Raw genomic sequence first — 15,482 nt, 5'->3', positions numbered from 1 at the left:
TGATATTTGACAGAAAATCTAGCACAGTTATTCTTTACTTATTAAGAACTCCAGGGGTAGGCAGTCACAGGGCTTTTTCAGCAATTCCAGGAGTTTCTACAAACCTTAGATCTTGTGTTCTTTCACCTCAGTATGTTCAGTATCTCTGCAATTGTAGTCAAGCTTGTTGCCTCATGGTTGCAAGATGGGTGTTGAAGCTCCAGATATCACATCATCATCATATAGCTGCCCATGGACAGGATTAAAGGAGCCAAATGTCTTATGAGACCCTCTGTTAACAAGAGAGAAATGTGATTCCAGAAACCCTGATATATTCCACATTAAATGTCATTGACCATCCACGGTCCAGTCACTGCAAATGGGATTGTTGGATTGCCTTAGCCCCATACCGCATCCTCTCCACTCCCCTTCCCCATCCAGGGTTGGAACAGAGCCCCTCGGATAGAACTAGGTTTCTGTAAATAGGAAGACTGAGCACCGGCTGCTGTGTAGCCCGCCATCACCGTCTGGCAGAGCTCCTCCCGGGAGAAGCAGCTGTTCCCTGGCCTCGGGGACAGAGGACAGGGATTCCACAACGGGGTTCCTGTCCTGCAGGCTCCATGTGCACACACGCCCTCCCACCCCCAGCCCTGCTCTCATTTCAGCTCCCAGCTGGGGGCCCCACCGGGTCCCAAGCCCAGGCCCAGGTCCCAAGGTCTGTCTCCCCATCACTCAGCTCTGGGATTTTGTGTGTGCTCCCCGGCCAGCCCCGCCTCCCCTGGTTCCAGCGCGCCCGGGGAAAGGGGCAGAGAACCCATGGGATAAGGTATTTTTAATGCACTTGACACCTCCAGGGAATGTAACATACATCACAATATTAAACACTCAGAGGAGGATTTCGGGGTTTTCCATTTTCAATACGAGGAGCCGTTGGCATAAAGTGATGTAACTCCTTGCCCAAGAACAGAGTCGGGACTGACAGTCTAGTCGGTGTTCTGCTCACGGGCAGAGAATGGGGCTTCCCCCTCGGGGTGCACCCGGAGAGCAGTTGAGCCTCGTGGGAGCCCAGAGGGAGGAACAGCTGGGAGCCGGCCCTGCAGCCCCTTAGCGGGAAGTGTGTGACAGGCGGGGAGGGTGCTCTTCCCCTTTGTGAGGCTGTTGGTTGGAAACCGCCCCATAAAGGCCCGGGGTACATCCCTTCTCCCGCGCGGGCTGCAGGCTCCGTCCCTCAGTACCGACTCCAGGGCGCGCTGGGACAGGGCTGGGCCATGGCGTCCGGACCCTCCACTCTCCTGAGCCTGGGTGAGTCTGGGGGTGCCGGGCCGGATTCCAGGGGCAGAGGGGCTCTGCTCAGCCCTGACTCCAGCCCAGAAGACCCCGGAGTCCTGGGGGGGCAACGTGGTTCCTTCTCCATCCCCAGGCCTGAGCCCTCAGCTTTGGCCCAGACCCAAGTGATGGGGAAGGTTTGGTCCTGGACACCGGCCGGGTGTGGGGAGCGTGCAGACTGAGCCGGGCTGGCCTGGAGGAGAGGGTAGGGTTGTCTGAGATTACTTTAGAGCAAGGAGAGGGCTTGCACTCAGATGTAATATTGGGGGGCTCGGGGGGGGGGAGTTTGGGAAATCATGGGAAGACACCCGCCCACCCCATGGCTCCTCGAGGGCCCTGGGACTGCAGCCCATGAGGATACCGTCAGGCGGGCGTCTTCTTATTAGAGCTTCTCTTCCAGCGCTCTGTCTGGCCCAGACGGCCCGCACCCAGCAGGGTGAGTCTCCCCCAAACCCCATCTCCCCAAGACGGACCTCGATGAGAGCGGAGCGGACCCGGGGGCCTGGGGGCCCTGGGTTGTGCCCTGAGCTGCTAACAGCCCCAGTGCGGGACCCTGGCCCGGGTCTCCCCTGTCCCCCCTCTGCCCTTGATGACCCTGCGGGGATGACCCGACTCTCAGGACCGGGCTGAACCCACCAGCTCGCACCCTCACGAGTCCAGACCACCCCTGCAGCCCCATGCAGAGAACAGCGCTCACCCCGGGCAGGGGCAGATGCCCAGGACCAGGCCAGCTGTCTCCTCCAGCCTCCCCTGCACACTCCCCCGTGAGGCTGCCCGGCTCCTCCAGCCTCCCCTGCACACTCCCCCGTGAAGCAGCCACCGCTCCCTGGGTTTTCTTTCACTTTCTGAATCTCACCACCCAGCCCGGCCCTCCCCACCATGACTCCTGAGCCCTGCCCCTCAGTCCAGGGACCATCCTCCACGTCTGCTCTCAGCTCAGGAACCCCCTCCCTCTGACCCCCAGGGGGCAGCTCGGCCTCCCGCTGCCCCCCTCCCTGAGATTCCCATACTCACCCCGAGAGAGCACACGTCACCGCCCATACCCGTGGGTTTGCACAACTGTCTGTAAACGTCTGTCGTCCCTCTGGACTGTCAACCCCAAGGGGGCAGGCGTCGGGGTGTTTCCCGTATTTGTGGATCCAGAGGCACATGGAGGCCTCAGTAAATGGATGGACGGGACCTAGATGTGGTGGAAAGAAAGAGGGAGGGAATGAGGGGGTGAGGGGTAAGGGAGGGGGAGCTCTCCCAGTCTGTGTTGCTGAGTCTCAAAGGCAGCTGCCTGTCCTGGGTGTGAAAGTGTGAGGTGAGGGGAGCAGTCTGCAGAACGGGAAAGTGAAGGGTGTGTGTGTGTGTGTATGTAGGCAGGTGGGTGCGTGTATATGTATGTGTGTATTTGGGCAGGTGTGTGTACAGGTGTGTGTGTGTGGTGTGTATATGTGTTTGTGTATATGCGGGTACCTGTGTGTGTGTATGTGGGCAGGTGTGTGTGTGCAGGTGTATATGTGGGTGTGTCTCTATATATGTGTGCACATGTGTATCGTGTATGTGTATATGTGGGTGCATGTGTGTGTGTATGTGGGCAGGTGTGTGTGTGCAGGTGTGTGTGCAGGTGTATATGCGGGTGTGTGTCTGTATATGTGTGCACACATGTGTATGTGTGTGTATATGTGGGTGCATGGGTGTGTGTGCTCATGTGTGCACATGTGTGTGCGTGTATGTAGGCAGGTGTGTATGTGTATATGTGTGTGTGTATTTGGGCGGGTGTGTATGTAGGTGTGTGTGTGGTGTGTATGTGTAAATGTGGGTGCATGTGTGTGTATGAGTGTGTGTGTATGTGTGCAGGTGTGTGTGTGCAGGTGTGTCTGTATATTTGTGTGCACATGTGTATGTGCATGGGTGCATGTGTGTGCAGGGGTGTGTGTGCATGTGTATATGTGGGTCGGTGTGTGCACGTGTGCACGTGTGTGTGTATGTGCATGAGTGTGTGTGTGTGTCTGTGGAAGAGCGGGAGCACAGGTCTGGTCCCGCATTCCCTGGCGGGTGAGGGTCGCTGTGTCCAGGGTGAGTCTGCAGAGACCATCCCTGGGTTTTCTCAGTATTCTCTTCCTCCATCCCAGTGTATTTCCGTGTCCTTGTCACTGAGGCTTCTGGAAACCCCACGTGTCTCAACTAGGCAGGGGCGCAGTGGGGGTGCTGGTGGGGGGTCGGGGGGGCGTCGAGGAGGGCTTGCAGCCCTGGAGCAGGAAGTTGGCTTCAGAGTCCATGAAGTCCCCACAGAGGCAGCGGCCAGCAGAGGGCGCTCCTCATTCACTCACGTTGCTGTCTTTATCTGGAGGTTAGCTGTGGTTTCAGGACGTGCACGCACGTGTCAAGTTGATGCTGTGGGGGTGGTGGAATTTGTGGAATTTAATTTTGTGTCTCCTCGGCTGGCCTATGGTCACTTACATGGTCAGCATTCTGGGTGTGTCTGCAAGGATGTTTTGGGATGGTATCAACGTTTAAATCATTGGGTTTTGAGCAAAGCAGACTGTCCTCCACAATGTGGGTGGGCCTCACACACCCTCTGATGGCCAAAGACAGACCCCCGCTGCATGAGGGGCTGCGCCCGCAGACTCTAACCCTGAGCTGCAGCTCCAGCTCTCCCGCCCCCCAGCTGAAGCCCACCCGTCAGACCCTGGGCTCGCCCAGGTGCTGCAGAGTGCACACAAGGACCCTCAGCCCCTGGAGTCTGTGGGGCCAGATCTGTGCCCCATGTCCTCCACACACACACCCCTGAACACCCCCCACCCCTGCACACACCCATACCCATATACCCCCCCACACGCACAATGCATACACTCATCCCTGCACACACACACACCCATACCCCCCCAATGCACACACATACCTGCACATACACCCCCCACACCCACACACATGCACACACATACCCACACACACACCTGCACACACACACACACGCACACACATACCTGCACACACACACCCCACACCTACACACATGCACACACATACCTACACACACACACCCCCCACACCTACACACATGCACACACATACCTGCACACCCCCACACCCCCACACCCACACACATGCACACACCCACACCCATACACACCCCACACACACATACCTGCACACACACACCCACACACATGCACACACACACCTGCACACCCCCACACCTGCACACACCCACACCCATACACACCCCACACCCACATACCCGCACACACACACCCACACACCCACACACATGCACACACATACCTGCACACATGCATAACACATACTTGCACACACACACACACCCCTGCACACCCCCACACCTGCACACAGCCACACCCATACACACCCCCACACATGCACACACATGCCTGCATACACCCACACACACACCCCCACACCTGAACACATGCATACACCCATATCTGCACACACACACACACACACACCCCAACACACACCCACAGCCCCCACACATTCATATCCACACCCCAACCTCCCACGTATATACACACACTCATACACACACACCCACCCACATCCCCCTACACACCCACACATGCACACATAGACCCTCCCCCACCCCACATGCACACACATATATACCTGCACACACACACACATACACCCCCACACATACCTGCACACATTTCCCCACACACCCACAGCCCCCACACATTCATACCCACATCCCAATCCCCCACATACATACACACACTCATGCACATACACCCACCCACATCCCCCCCACACACCTGCACACACACACATACACCCTCCCCACACACATGCACACACATATATACCTGCACACACACACATACCTACCCATACACACCCCCACACAGGTACACACACACCCCCACACCCATATATACCTGCACGCACACACACACACCCATACACACCCCCCCACACATACACACACCCACACACACCCACACACACATATACCCGCACACACACATACACCCATACACATCCCCACACACATACACACACCCCCCACACACCCACACACACATATACCCGCACACACACATACGCCCATACACACCCCCACACATGTACACACACACCCCCACACAGCCACACCCATATATACCTGCACACACACACATACATACCCATACACACCCCCACACACATATACCCGCACACACACACACACCCCCATACACATCCCCACACACATACACACACCCCACACACACCCACACACCCCACACACACCCACACACACATACACCTGCACACACATACACCCATACACACCCCCACACAGGTACACACACCCCACACACACCCACACACACATATACCTGCACACACACATACACCCATACACACCCCCCACATACACACTCCCTACACACACCCACACACATATGTACCTGCACACACACACATACACCCACACACACACCCACATATGCACACACATATATACACCCCCCCACACACACATACCTGCACATACACCTGCCCCTCCCACACAATCTCTCCCAGCACAGGCAGCGGCCCTTCCCTTCAGACCCAGCACAGGTCACTCCCCCCGACTCAGAGCCCTGCTTTCCTCATCCCAGGAACGACCTGGGCATCCCCTGCTGTGTCCCCCTGCCCCTCTCTCTGGTGTGGCCGTGGGCAGGGAGGGAGCTGCCCCCAGCTTCTCTGTCACCTCCGTGTCATCCTGAGCAAGCTGTGACCGAGCCTCAGGGTCCTTACATCAGTGGGGAGGCTAACCGCAGTGGGTGGGATTCAGCTGCCCCTGGGACGGGCAGGGGGTGGGGCTGTCCTCTGCAGGGGCGATGGGGGCGTCCCAAACTGGATGGGGCCAGGGCTGCACAACGCGGCAAGTTTCCAACAAGAAAAAGAAGCGAGAGAGTGAATTGCACTGGGTGGTGATTCTCCACTAAGATGAGAGAATTGTGTGGTGTGGTGGTCTCCACTAAGATGAGTCAGTTGTGTGGGTGTGGTGGTCTCCACTAAGATGAGAGAATTGTGCGGTGTGGTGACCTCCACTAAGATGAGAGAATTGTGCGGTGTGGTGACCTCCACTAAGATGAGAGAATTGTGCGGTGTGGTGACCTCCACTAAGATGAGAGAATTGTGCGGTGTGGTGGTCTCCACTAAGATGAGTCAGTTGTGTGGGTGTGGTGGTCTCCACTAAGGTGAGTCGGTTGTGCGGTGTGGTGGTCTCCACTAAGATGAGAGAATTGTGTGGTGTGGTGGTCTCCACTAAGGTGAGTCGGTTGTGCGGTGTGGTGGTCTCCACTAAGATGAGAGAATTGTGCGGTGTGGTGACCTCCACTAAGGTGAGTCGGTTGTGTGGTGTGGTGACCTCCACTAAGGTGAGAGAATTGTGTGGTGTGGTGACCTCCACTAAGGTGAGTCGGTTGTGTGGTGTGGTGGTCTCCACTAAGGTGAGTCGGTTGTGTGGTGTGGTGGTCTCCACTAAGGTGAGTCGGTTGTGTGGTGTGGTGGTCTCCACTAAGGTGAGTCAGTTGTGTGGTGTGGTGACCTCCACTAAGGTGAGTCGGTTGTGTGGTGTGGTGACCTCCACTAAGGTGAGTCGGTTGTGTGGTGTGGTGGTCTCCACTAAGGTGAGTCGGTTGTGTGGTGTGGTGGTCTCCACTAAGGTGAGTCGGTTGTGTGGTGTGGTGGTCTCCACTAAGGTGAGTCAGTTGTGTGGTGTGGTGGTCTCCACTAAGGTGAGTCGGTTGTGTGGTGTGGTGGTCTCCACTAAGATGAGAGAATTGTGTGGTGTGGTGGTCTCCACTAAGGTGAGTCAGTTGTGTGGGTGTGGTGGTCTCCACTAAGATGAGTCGGTTGTGTGGTGTGGTGGTCTCCACTAAGATGAGAGAATTGTGTGGTGTGGTGGTCTCCACTAAGGTGAGTCAGTTGTGTGGTGTGGTGGTCTCCACTAAGGTGAGTCGGTTGTGTGGTGTGGTGGTCTCCACTAAGATGAGAGAATTGTGTGGTGTGGTGGTCTCCACTAAGGTGAGTCGGTTGTGTGGTGTGGTGGTCTCCACTAAGGTGAGTCGGTTGTGTGGTGTGGTGGTCTCCACTAAGGTGAGTCGGTTGTGTGGTGTGGTGGTCTCCACTAAGGTGAGAGAACTGCGCCGTGTGCTGGTCTCCTCAGGACAGACCCTGGGGCCCTGCTCTCCCCTCCTAGGGACCCTGCCCAGACCCTCCATCTCAGCTGAGCCGGGCTCCGTGGTGCCCTGGGGGCGGCCGGTGAGCATCGTGTGCCGGGGCCCTGCCGGGGTTACGAGCTTCCGCCTGGAGAAGGGTAATAGGAAGGCCTATGAGGATGTGGGTGTCACGTCCCGAGGTGAACAGGAGACCGAGGCCAGATTCCACATCACCACTCTGAGTGAAGACGCCGTTGGGCCTTATCGCTGCATCTATCAAATAGAGTCCTCCTGGTCGGCGCTCAGCGAGGCCCTGAGCCTGGAGGGGACCGCGGAGGCCGTCTCTGCCCTTCCTGCAGGTGTGCCTGGGCCCCGCTGTGCCCTCCGCCCACTGGCCCCCACCCCCGCCCCCGGAGCCCTCTGCTTCTGTCCTCTCTGCCCATGCCTCCCCTGCCTCCCTGCCTGGCTCAGCTCCCTGAGCCTGGTCTCACCAGGCAAGTCACAAGGTCCAGGGGACCCCTGACCAGAGCTGGATGGTGCTTCAGGGGACTTTAGGGGCGAGGCCATGCCTGTCCTGTGTGTGGTCAGCCCCCAGGGTGTCCTGGAGTCAGGGTCGGTCCAGAACACTCTGACCCCCCCACCCCCAGAGAAGGTCACCATGAAAAGTCTGGGCAGTGATGTGGGACACAGCTCTGGGAGGTGCTGAGGGAGGTGACCCCAGCATGATGGAGCGGGGGGGCTCCACCTTGTCTGGCCCCAGCCCCCTTTTCTCAGGAATCTTGGTGTTGTCCCGGGTTGAGAGAAGGCCATGAGTGGCCTGCGGTCGGATGCTCAGGATGGAGAGGTGCCAGGCTGAGAGGGACAGACCCTGGGCAGCTCCTACACAGCACCAGTCCTTCTCCTGTCCCCCCACCATTACAGGACCCCCTGGAGGCGTCGGCTCCCCCACCACTCAGTGCTGCTTCTCCGCTGGTGAGTAGCTGACCCCTGCCTGGAGGGGTGTCGGGGCACGGGGTGGGTTGGGGGCTCTGTGCTGGGATCAGGGCACAGCCCTCTCCCAGACCTGGCTCAGGGACTGTGAGAGCGCAGCACGGGACTGGCAGGCTCAGGGCACCGGGGTGTCTCTGACACTCATAAGGACCCTGGGAACAGCACCCACCTGGATACATGACCCTGCACCGGGCGCCCGATGGCAGTAATGCCAGGACGGCCCATAGTGGGCGGCACTTCCTGGACCTCTCAGAGCCTCCGCCCTTCTTCCTATGCAGAAAAGAGCTTACAGGTTCTTGTCCAAAGGGGCAGGGATTGGAAGGGAGGAACCAGCCCAGGGCAGCCAGACTGGACCCCAGACTCGGGGGTTTGGCCGTCGCTCCGCACCGCCCCCTTGCGGTCAGGGTCCACGGCGGGCCCGGCTCCGCGCTGAGAGACGGACGGCGGTGGGGTGGGGGGATGGGCTGGGAGCCAAAGGGAAGGGACAGCTGATGGTTACACCTGAGCAGCCTGGAAAGCAGAGCTGCCCTCTCGGAAGGCCCTGAACCGGCCAGGGGTAGGAGTCCAGCTCAGCCCCCTTCCATCTCGCTCCCTCACTCCTATTTCATGCTGTGGAGACTCATGTCCACAGAAGACCCCATCACCGAGACTGCCTGGATCCAGTCCCGCCCTCCCCAGCTCTGCGCCCCGGAGCAAATCAAATCACCCAATCCTTCCACGTTCCTCGTCGCTAGTGTACAAAACCAGTAATAAATGCACCGACCCCGCAGCACTGCCTGAGCCTGGAGAAGCATTGATCTTATTCATAGGAGGAAATATTTTCTTTCCTCCTCGTGGAGTGTGCTCTTTGGGGAAAGAGGACGAGAACAGGCTTTGGTGTTGGTATTATTCCAGCTCTGCCAATGCGCTGTGGACCCAGGGCTTCAGCGCTCAGACCTGGCTTTGTAAAGCGGGGGAGAGCAAGTCCCAAGCCACAGGACTGGTGTGCATGTGAGAGCTTTCTTTATATCTGAGTGTGAACACCATAAGCACCCAGCATGTGTGTGTGTGTGGGGGGGCAGTATGCAGCAGGTGCTCCATAAAGGCATACTGCTGATAATCTGATTCCACCCTCCTAGCTCCCTCAGGCCTGTCGACAGAGCAGGTTTATATTCTCATTGGGGTCTCTGTGGCCTTTCTCCTTTGTCTCTCCCTCCTGGTCCTTCTCCTCCTCCATCGTCAGCTCCGGAGAAAACGAGGTAGGTCTCAGGGACAGGGTGGGGTGACCAGGCAGAGTGTTTGGGGGTGCTGGAAAGAAGCCTTCTCTTCTTAATTCACACCTGACTCTCCTCAGGGCCTCCCAGAAGCAAAGACGAGGAGAAGAGACTCCAGGGGAGGTGAGGACCCTGGGGATGACCTCCCAGCCCCGTCCTCTGCCCCCAGGCAGCCCTCAGGGCTCACATGTTCTTTCTCCTCAGGCTCAGCCCAGCTGTGGATGTCCGAGATGGGACCGCAGGTAAAGACAAGGAGGGGGGACAAGTCTGGGAGGGGAAGCAGGGGTTCAGCCACACTTCAGGGAAGCAGTGTTGGAGTGAAGCATGCCAGGACGTTCCAGGTGGGGTGGAGACAAAATATGAATCTGTGAGGTCAGGCATGTTTGTCTTTTAAGCTCCACCTCAGAGAACTGAGCCCTGGTCCTCCTCGCATTCAGATGTGGCCAGCGTTGACAGATTTCCTGACATGGATGGAGAGGTGGGCGCCTTGGTAAGTGTTTGCATTCATCAGCTAATGCTCTGAACCAAAGCCCCTGCAATTTAGCAGCTTAACAGAATCATCTGTTTCTTGGGCCAGGAACTTGGAATCGGATCGGCTGGGTAGTTCTGGCTCACGGTCTGTTCTGAGGTTGCCATCAAGATGCTGAGCAGGGCTGCACTCATCAGAGGCTCGACCGGGGCTGGAAGAGCCACTTCCATGATGCTCAGTCCCCTGGCAGCAAGCAGGCTCTCACATCCTCACCACATGGGCTTTTCATGGTGGTCAGACTCCCCCAGAGGGAGGGACCCCAAGAGAGAGGGATAGAAGCCACAGTGTCTTCTGTGTCCTCACTGTGGAGGTGACATGCCCTCACTCTGCCACCCAAACTCACCCTGCGTCTTTATCCTCAGACCCCTGCTGCAGGAGGCCCCCAGGAGGTGACCTATGCCCGGCTGAACCACAAGCTCCTCACCCAGAGAGCGGCCAGAGCTGTGTCCCCGCCGTCCTCAGAGCCCATGGCTGAGTCCAGCACGTATGCAACCATTGCCAGACATTGACCGCATGCCCACCTGGCCTCTGCACTAAAGATGCAGGAAGTCACGCTTGCAAAAGCCCGAAGTGGATGTTGGGTTTCCCTGTGGAATCATTCCTTTCTGGAAAGACATCTAGTCCATCCTCCTGCAGTCAAGAGCTGAAGTCCTGAGACCCCCTATATTACCTTCTAGAAGATTCATTAACTGTGTGATCCCTCCCACAACCAACTAGCTCCTTGGGGAGAAGGTGTAGCACTTGTTTCAAGAGGCCCAGCTATGGTGTCTGTTGGCTGTTTCCAGAGACCCAGCTCTAGTTCTTGGCTGTTTCTAGAGACCCAGCTTTGGCACTTGGCTGTTTCAAGAGACCCAACTATGGTGCTTGGCTGTTTCCAGAGACCCAGCTATGTTCCTACAGTTGCCCAGTGGATTCCTGAGGTGTCCTGTGAATCTTCCACTGCCCCTGGAGAACCATTTTGTCTTCTGAGCTGACTCTGCAAACCATCCTAGAGTGCGGGTGGTGACCTTGAATCTGGGCTGCACGCATGCAGCTCATAGCTGACACCCAGTTTGCTGGGTCACACTCCACCTTGTTTATCAGTCAGTGTCCTCACAGGTCCAAGAGCGTCAGCCCCGCATGTGGCGCTGGGAACACAGGTTCTAGGTCCCAGTCTCTGCCCCACCGTCCCCCAAAACTCAGTGAGGGAAACAAGACAAAAACCAGACAATCAGTGTTTTCTGACCCCAGAGTGTCTGCGGGGACTTGTGTCTGGGTGAAGGCGCAGAGCTGCCCCACCTGCACACAGCTCCCATCCCCCGCAGGCACAGGTCCATGAAGGCACGCACACACAGACAGACTTACACACGTGCACACACTGTACACACGCATGCACGCATGCAGACACCCACACGCGTGGGCACGGTGGCCTGGCCGAGGGAGTTGGTGAGGCCATGACTGCACAGGGAGGGCCCCTCGGGCTTTAGGTCCACCCCGAGGAGCCGGCAGGCCCCCGTCTCCCATCCCACCCCAGTTCATCCCCACTGGACGCCATGCATTCCCCAGGCACGAGAGGGCCCAGCAGCTGTAGGACACTGTCCTTGACCTGACTGTCACCCCTCACTGGGCTAAAGCCCGTCAGATTTGGGATTGGAGGCCATTCATCCTGACAAGCGTACACCTGCTGCTGTAACAAGTTGCCACTCACATAGCAGCACCAAACAGCGCAGCTTATTTCCCTACAGCTCAGGAAGCCAGAAGTCAGATCAGTTACCCGGGGCTGAAACCCGGGGTGGGCAGGGCTGTGTTCCTTCTGGAGGCTCCACGGGAGGCTCCATTCCTTTACCCTGTGCAGCGTCTGGGCCCATCCGCACTCCCTGGCTCGCGGCCCCTTCCTCCACCTTCGGATCCTCCCTCTGACTAGGACTCCAGCTTCTGCGGTCACGTCTCGCCTCCTCACTCTCTGACCCGCCTGCTTCTCTTATAAGAACCCTGGTGATTACACTGGGTCCACCTAGAATATCCAAGCTCATCTCCCCTTTGCAAGAGTCTTAACTCAGCCACACCTGCAAAGACCCCTTTTGCACCTAAGGTAACACAGCAGCTGGTTCCTGTCTCCCTGACTGGGTGTCCATCTGCAGCACCACCTCCGTTCGTGGGCTCCTCTGGGCTTGAATGCCTCACTCTGAATTCTGCGCACCTCCTTGCAGGGCTGTTTCCTTCTGTCTCCACTAGCTGGCGAAATAACGAATTGTTCAGAGTCTATTTCCTGTGTCCTAGAACCTCTGTGTCAGAGGAGGTCGGGTAGGAAGCAGTGGAGACTAGAAACACCCCCATCGTGTGACCCCCAGGTGTCCACAGGGACAGGTGGCCCCTGTGCGACAGGACTGTGGCTGCCCACAGCACCGTGTCCTCCCTTCCTGGGCTCCCAGCGAGATGATCTCCCAGCCTCCTTGCAGTTATGTGTGTCCTGGGATGGCGTTCACAGTGAGCAGGATGCATGGAGCTGCTTCCAGGCCTGGGCCCAAACCCTCCCTCACAAGACCCCTCTGTTGGTCATTCTGCCGGTGGATGCGGATACCCTGGGGGACCCTGGCGGCACACACTGAGCGTGGAGCTCTGTACCTCTTGTAGTAGTCCCGTGTCACATTTCCGTAGAGTTGATGCTTTAATGTGTGTGATACAGGCATATTCTGGTGCGAACATTAATAAAGGGAAAGCTTTAAAATGCAGTTGGGAACCCTAAAGGGGCGCTGTCTTGCCTCCCCCTCTGTTGCAGCTTACTTTACATTTCTGGGCAGGAAGGCAGTTACCTTACTAGACAGCTGCGGAAGGACGATTTTTCGCCTTACCCACCAACAGCCCAGCCAATGAGAAGCGGCCACAGCTCAGCCAATGAGAAACAGCCACATCCCAGCCAATGAGAAACCATCACTGCCTTTTGAAGGCTTGCTTTTCTTCAAGGGGCTTTGATTCAAAGCAGCCACCGAGCTTCCTCCTTTTTCTCTGTTAAGTAATATTCCTCTCATTTGTTCTCTGAATTAGACTGTGGTTTGCCATAGTTCGAACGTCCTGAATTGCAATCCCTGTGCCGTTCCTAAATAAACTCATACTAATGGTTAAAACAACAACCGAAAACTGCACACTGAATTTTAAGGTTGACACAGGACATCTCTTTTCCTGGATGAGCTGATAATAAGCCTGAGCCAACTGTACAGGTCTCCTGCCTCTCTCATTGTGCCCCTCCCCCAATATTTGAGCAAGAATCCCCTTCCCCTGGCGCACATATCAAACACAAACCAGTCAATCCAGGGTCCACACCCCTAACCACCTGCTTTATGGGGGTCCACAATCCGGGCCATTATCCACTTGCCCTTGTCACCCCAGGTCCGGGTATAGGCTAGCCAGGGACACCCCCTCCACCCCAGAACCAGCCAGGAGAGCGATTCCACTGAGCGGTGTGCGTGGTCACCACCCTGCTTAAGGGGGTCAGACTGTCGTTCCCACTTGGATTAAAACAGAAACTTTATCCCAAAATCCCGCTAGAGGGCGGCAGCATCCAGTTATCAATATTTTCGTTTTTCGTTCTTAATAGAAGCATAAGACGGAGAAGGCAATGGCAACCCACTCCAGTACTCTTGCCTGGAAAATCCCATGGGCGGAGGAGCCAGGCGGGCTGCAGTCCATGGGGTTTGCAAAGAGTCGGACACGATTGAGCGACTTCACTTTCACTTTTCCCTTCCATGCGTTGGAGAAGGAAATGGCAACCCACTCCAGGGTTCTTGCCTGGAGAATCCCAAGGACGGGGGAGCCTGGTGGGCTGCCATCTATGGGGTCGCACAGTGTCGGACACGACTGAAGTGACTCAGCAGCAGCAGCAGCGGAAACATAGGAAACCTGCATGCCTCTTACAGGCCTGGTATTTTTAAATGTCTTTATACACCTTAAGCATATTTTAATAATTCATCCTAGATTCAGCCAGGTCCTGCTGATGCTGCTAAGTCGCTTCAGTCGTGTCCGACTCTGTGCGACCGCATAGACGGCAGCCCACCAGGCTCCCCCGTCCCTGGGATTCTCCAGGCAAGAACACTGGAGTGGGTTGCCATTTCCTTCTCCAATGTACGCATGTATGCTAAGTCGCTTCAGTCGTGTTTGACTCTGTGCGACCCTATGGACAGCAGCCCACCAGGCTCCCCTGCCCACGGGATTCTCCAGGCAAGAACACTGGAGTGGGTTGCCATGTCCTTCCCCTCAGCCAGCTCCTACGATGGCTATTTCAGTTCTGCACAAACATTGGCACATTTAACCCTGGCAGGAACCCTCCACAGAATGCCCTACCCTCTTCTCCTCTTTTCTGCAAGAACCAGGGACTGAAGCGTTAGATGGCTTGCCCAAGGTCGGCCAGCTCTGAGTGTCGGGGCCACAGACCCACGAGGACACCTGACGCCCTGCCCTGACCTCAGGGCGGGCTGTGTCTCACCAGCCGGGAGGTTACTGTCCTGGCTTGAGGAGGGTGCCCAGCCCCCAAATCATTATTAGTCCTGATGTTTCCTTTCTTATTTACACTCGCGGTTAGTTCCTGCCGAGACCTGCGTCCTAACTCGGTCGTCTTCGTCTTCGTTTCCTCCGGTTCCATTCTTCCACTCGGTTTCTCTGTTTTATTCTCCCTCTGCCTCTCTCTGTGTTCCTCTCCGTCTCTGTCTGTTATTTTCCCACTATTACCATATTATTCAGGACTCTCTGGGACGTTCAGGTCATCACACGGTTGTATGGGGATTTCTGAGAGGAGGCCATCATGGGAACAGACTCTCTGGGTTCAGGAGGTGGAGAGTCCACCCCAGGACCTGCTGCAAACCCTGGAGAGTGGCTGACAGTATCAGCGTGGGTGTGTGACAGCGGCAGTGTGCGTGTGGACAGCGTCAGCGTGCGTGTGTGACAGCGTCAGTGTGGGTGTGAAGCCCGAGACCGGGAGGGCGGCGGTGTCAGGCCCGGCCTGGGGCTGGGGAGGCGGGAACCAGGGTCTCTGAGTCTGAGGGCTGGAGATGCCGGACGTCCAGCACAAGAATAGTCAGGGAATTCATCCCCTGCCCCTTCTTCGCTTCACCCCCGGGGGATGGGGTGGAGCCGTCCACATTGTGAGGGTGGACCCCTTCCCTCAGCTCATCTCTTCCAGAGTCTCCTTCGCAGACACGCCCAGAAATACTGTTTTACCAGCACAGGAGGTTCCTTAGCCCAGGCAGGTTGACACATAAGTTAATGATCACAGTTAGAATGGTGCATTTCCCC

General features: G+C 56.9%; 1 protein-coding gene across 11 annotated transcripts; it reads left to right on the top strand.

Annotated features, from left to right (window-relative positions):
* The first annotated feature begins 1,155 nt into the window (after positions 1-1,155).
* LAIR1 (leukocyte associated immunoglobulin like receptor 1) lies at positions 1,156-13,327 on the top strand. Of its 11 annotated transcripts, none has more exons than XM_060398201.1 (9): positions 1,156-1,281; positions 1,706-1,741; positions 7,487-7,804; positions 8,367-8,417; positions 9,554-9,673; positions 9,769-9,811; positions 9,893-9,930; positions 10,126-10,178; positions 10,580-13,327. In XM_060398201.1, the coding sequence occupies exons 1-9, from the start codon at positions 1,248-1,250 to the stop codon at positions 10,724-10,726; spliced, it is 840 nt and encodes a 279-aa protein (XP_060254184.1). In that variant the 5' UTR covers positions 1,156-1,247; the 3' UTR covers positions 10,727-13,327. The 11 variants fall into 11 exon arrangements, 9 of the variants coding, with proteins under 9 accessions (XP_060254184.1, XP_027834621.2, XP_060254182.1 ...); XM_027978820.2 differs by having other exon boundaries at positions 10,084-10,178; XM_060398199.1 differs by lacking the exons at positions 1,156-1,281; positions 1,706-1,741 and adding exons at positions 6,395-6,482; positions 6,519-7,094 and having other exon boundaries at positions 7,132-7,804; positions 10,084-10,178.
* Positions 13,328-15,482: the final 2,155 nt, after the last annotated feature.

This window comes from Ovis aries, chromosome 14 (assembly GCF_016772045.2).
Source record: "Ovis aries strain OAR_USU_Benz2616 breed Rambouillet chromosome 14, ARS-UI_Ramb_v3.0, whole genome shotgun sequence".
NCBI lineage: Eukaryota > Metazoa > Chordata > Mammalia > Artiodactyla > Bovidae > Ovis > Ovis aries.
Note: the sequence above shows the minus strand (reverse complement) of the source record. Positions and strands in the feature narration are given on the sequence as shown.

Excerpts from the sequence above, each read along its gene's own strand:
- LAIR1 (XM_060398199.1), top strand. The coding sequence starts at position 6,519 with ATGAGAGAATTGTGTGGTGTGGTGGTCTCCACTAAGGTGAGTCGGTTG. Across the intron at positions 9,812-9,892 it reads GAGAAGAGACTCCAGGGGAG|GCTCAGCCCAGCTGTGGATG; the intron begins GTGAGGACCCTG and ends CTTTCTCCTCAG. Across the intron at positions 10,179-10,579 it reads ATGGAGAGGTGGGCGCCTTG|ACCCCTGCTGCAGGAGGCCC; the intron begins GTAAGTGTTTGC and ends CTTTATCCTCAG.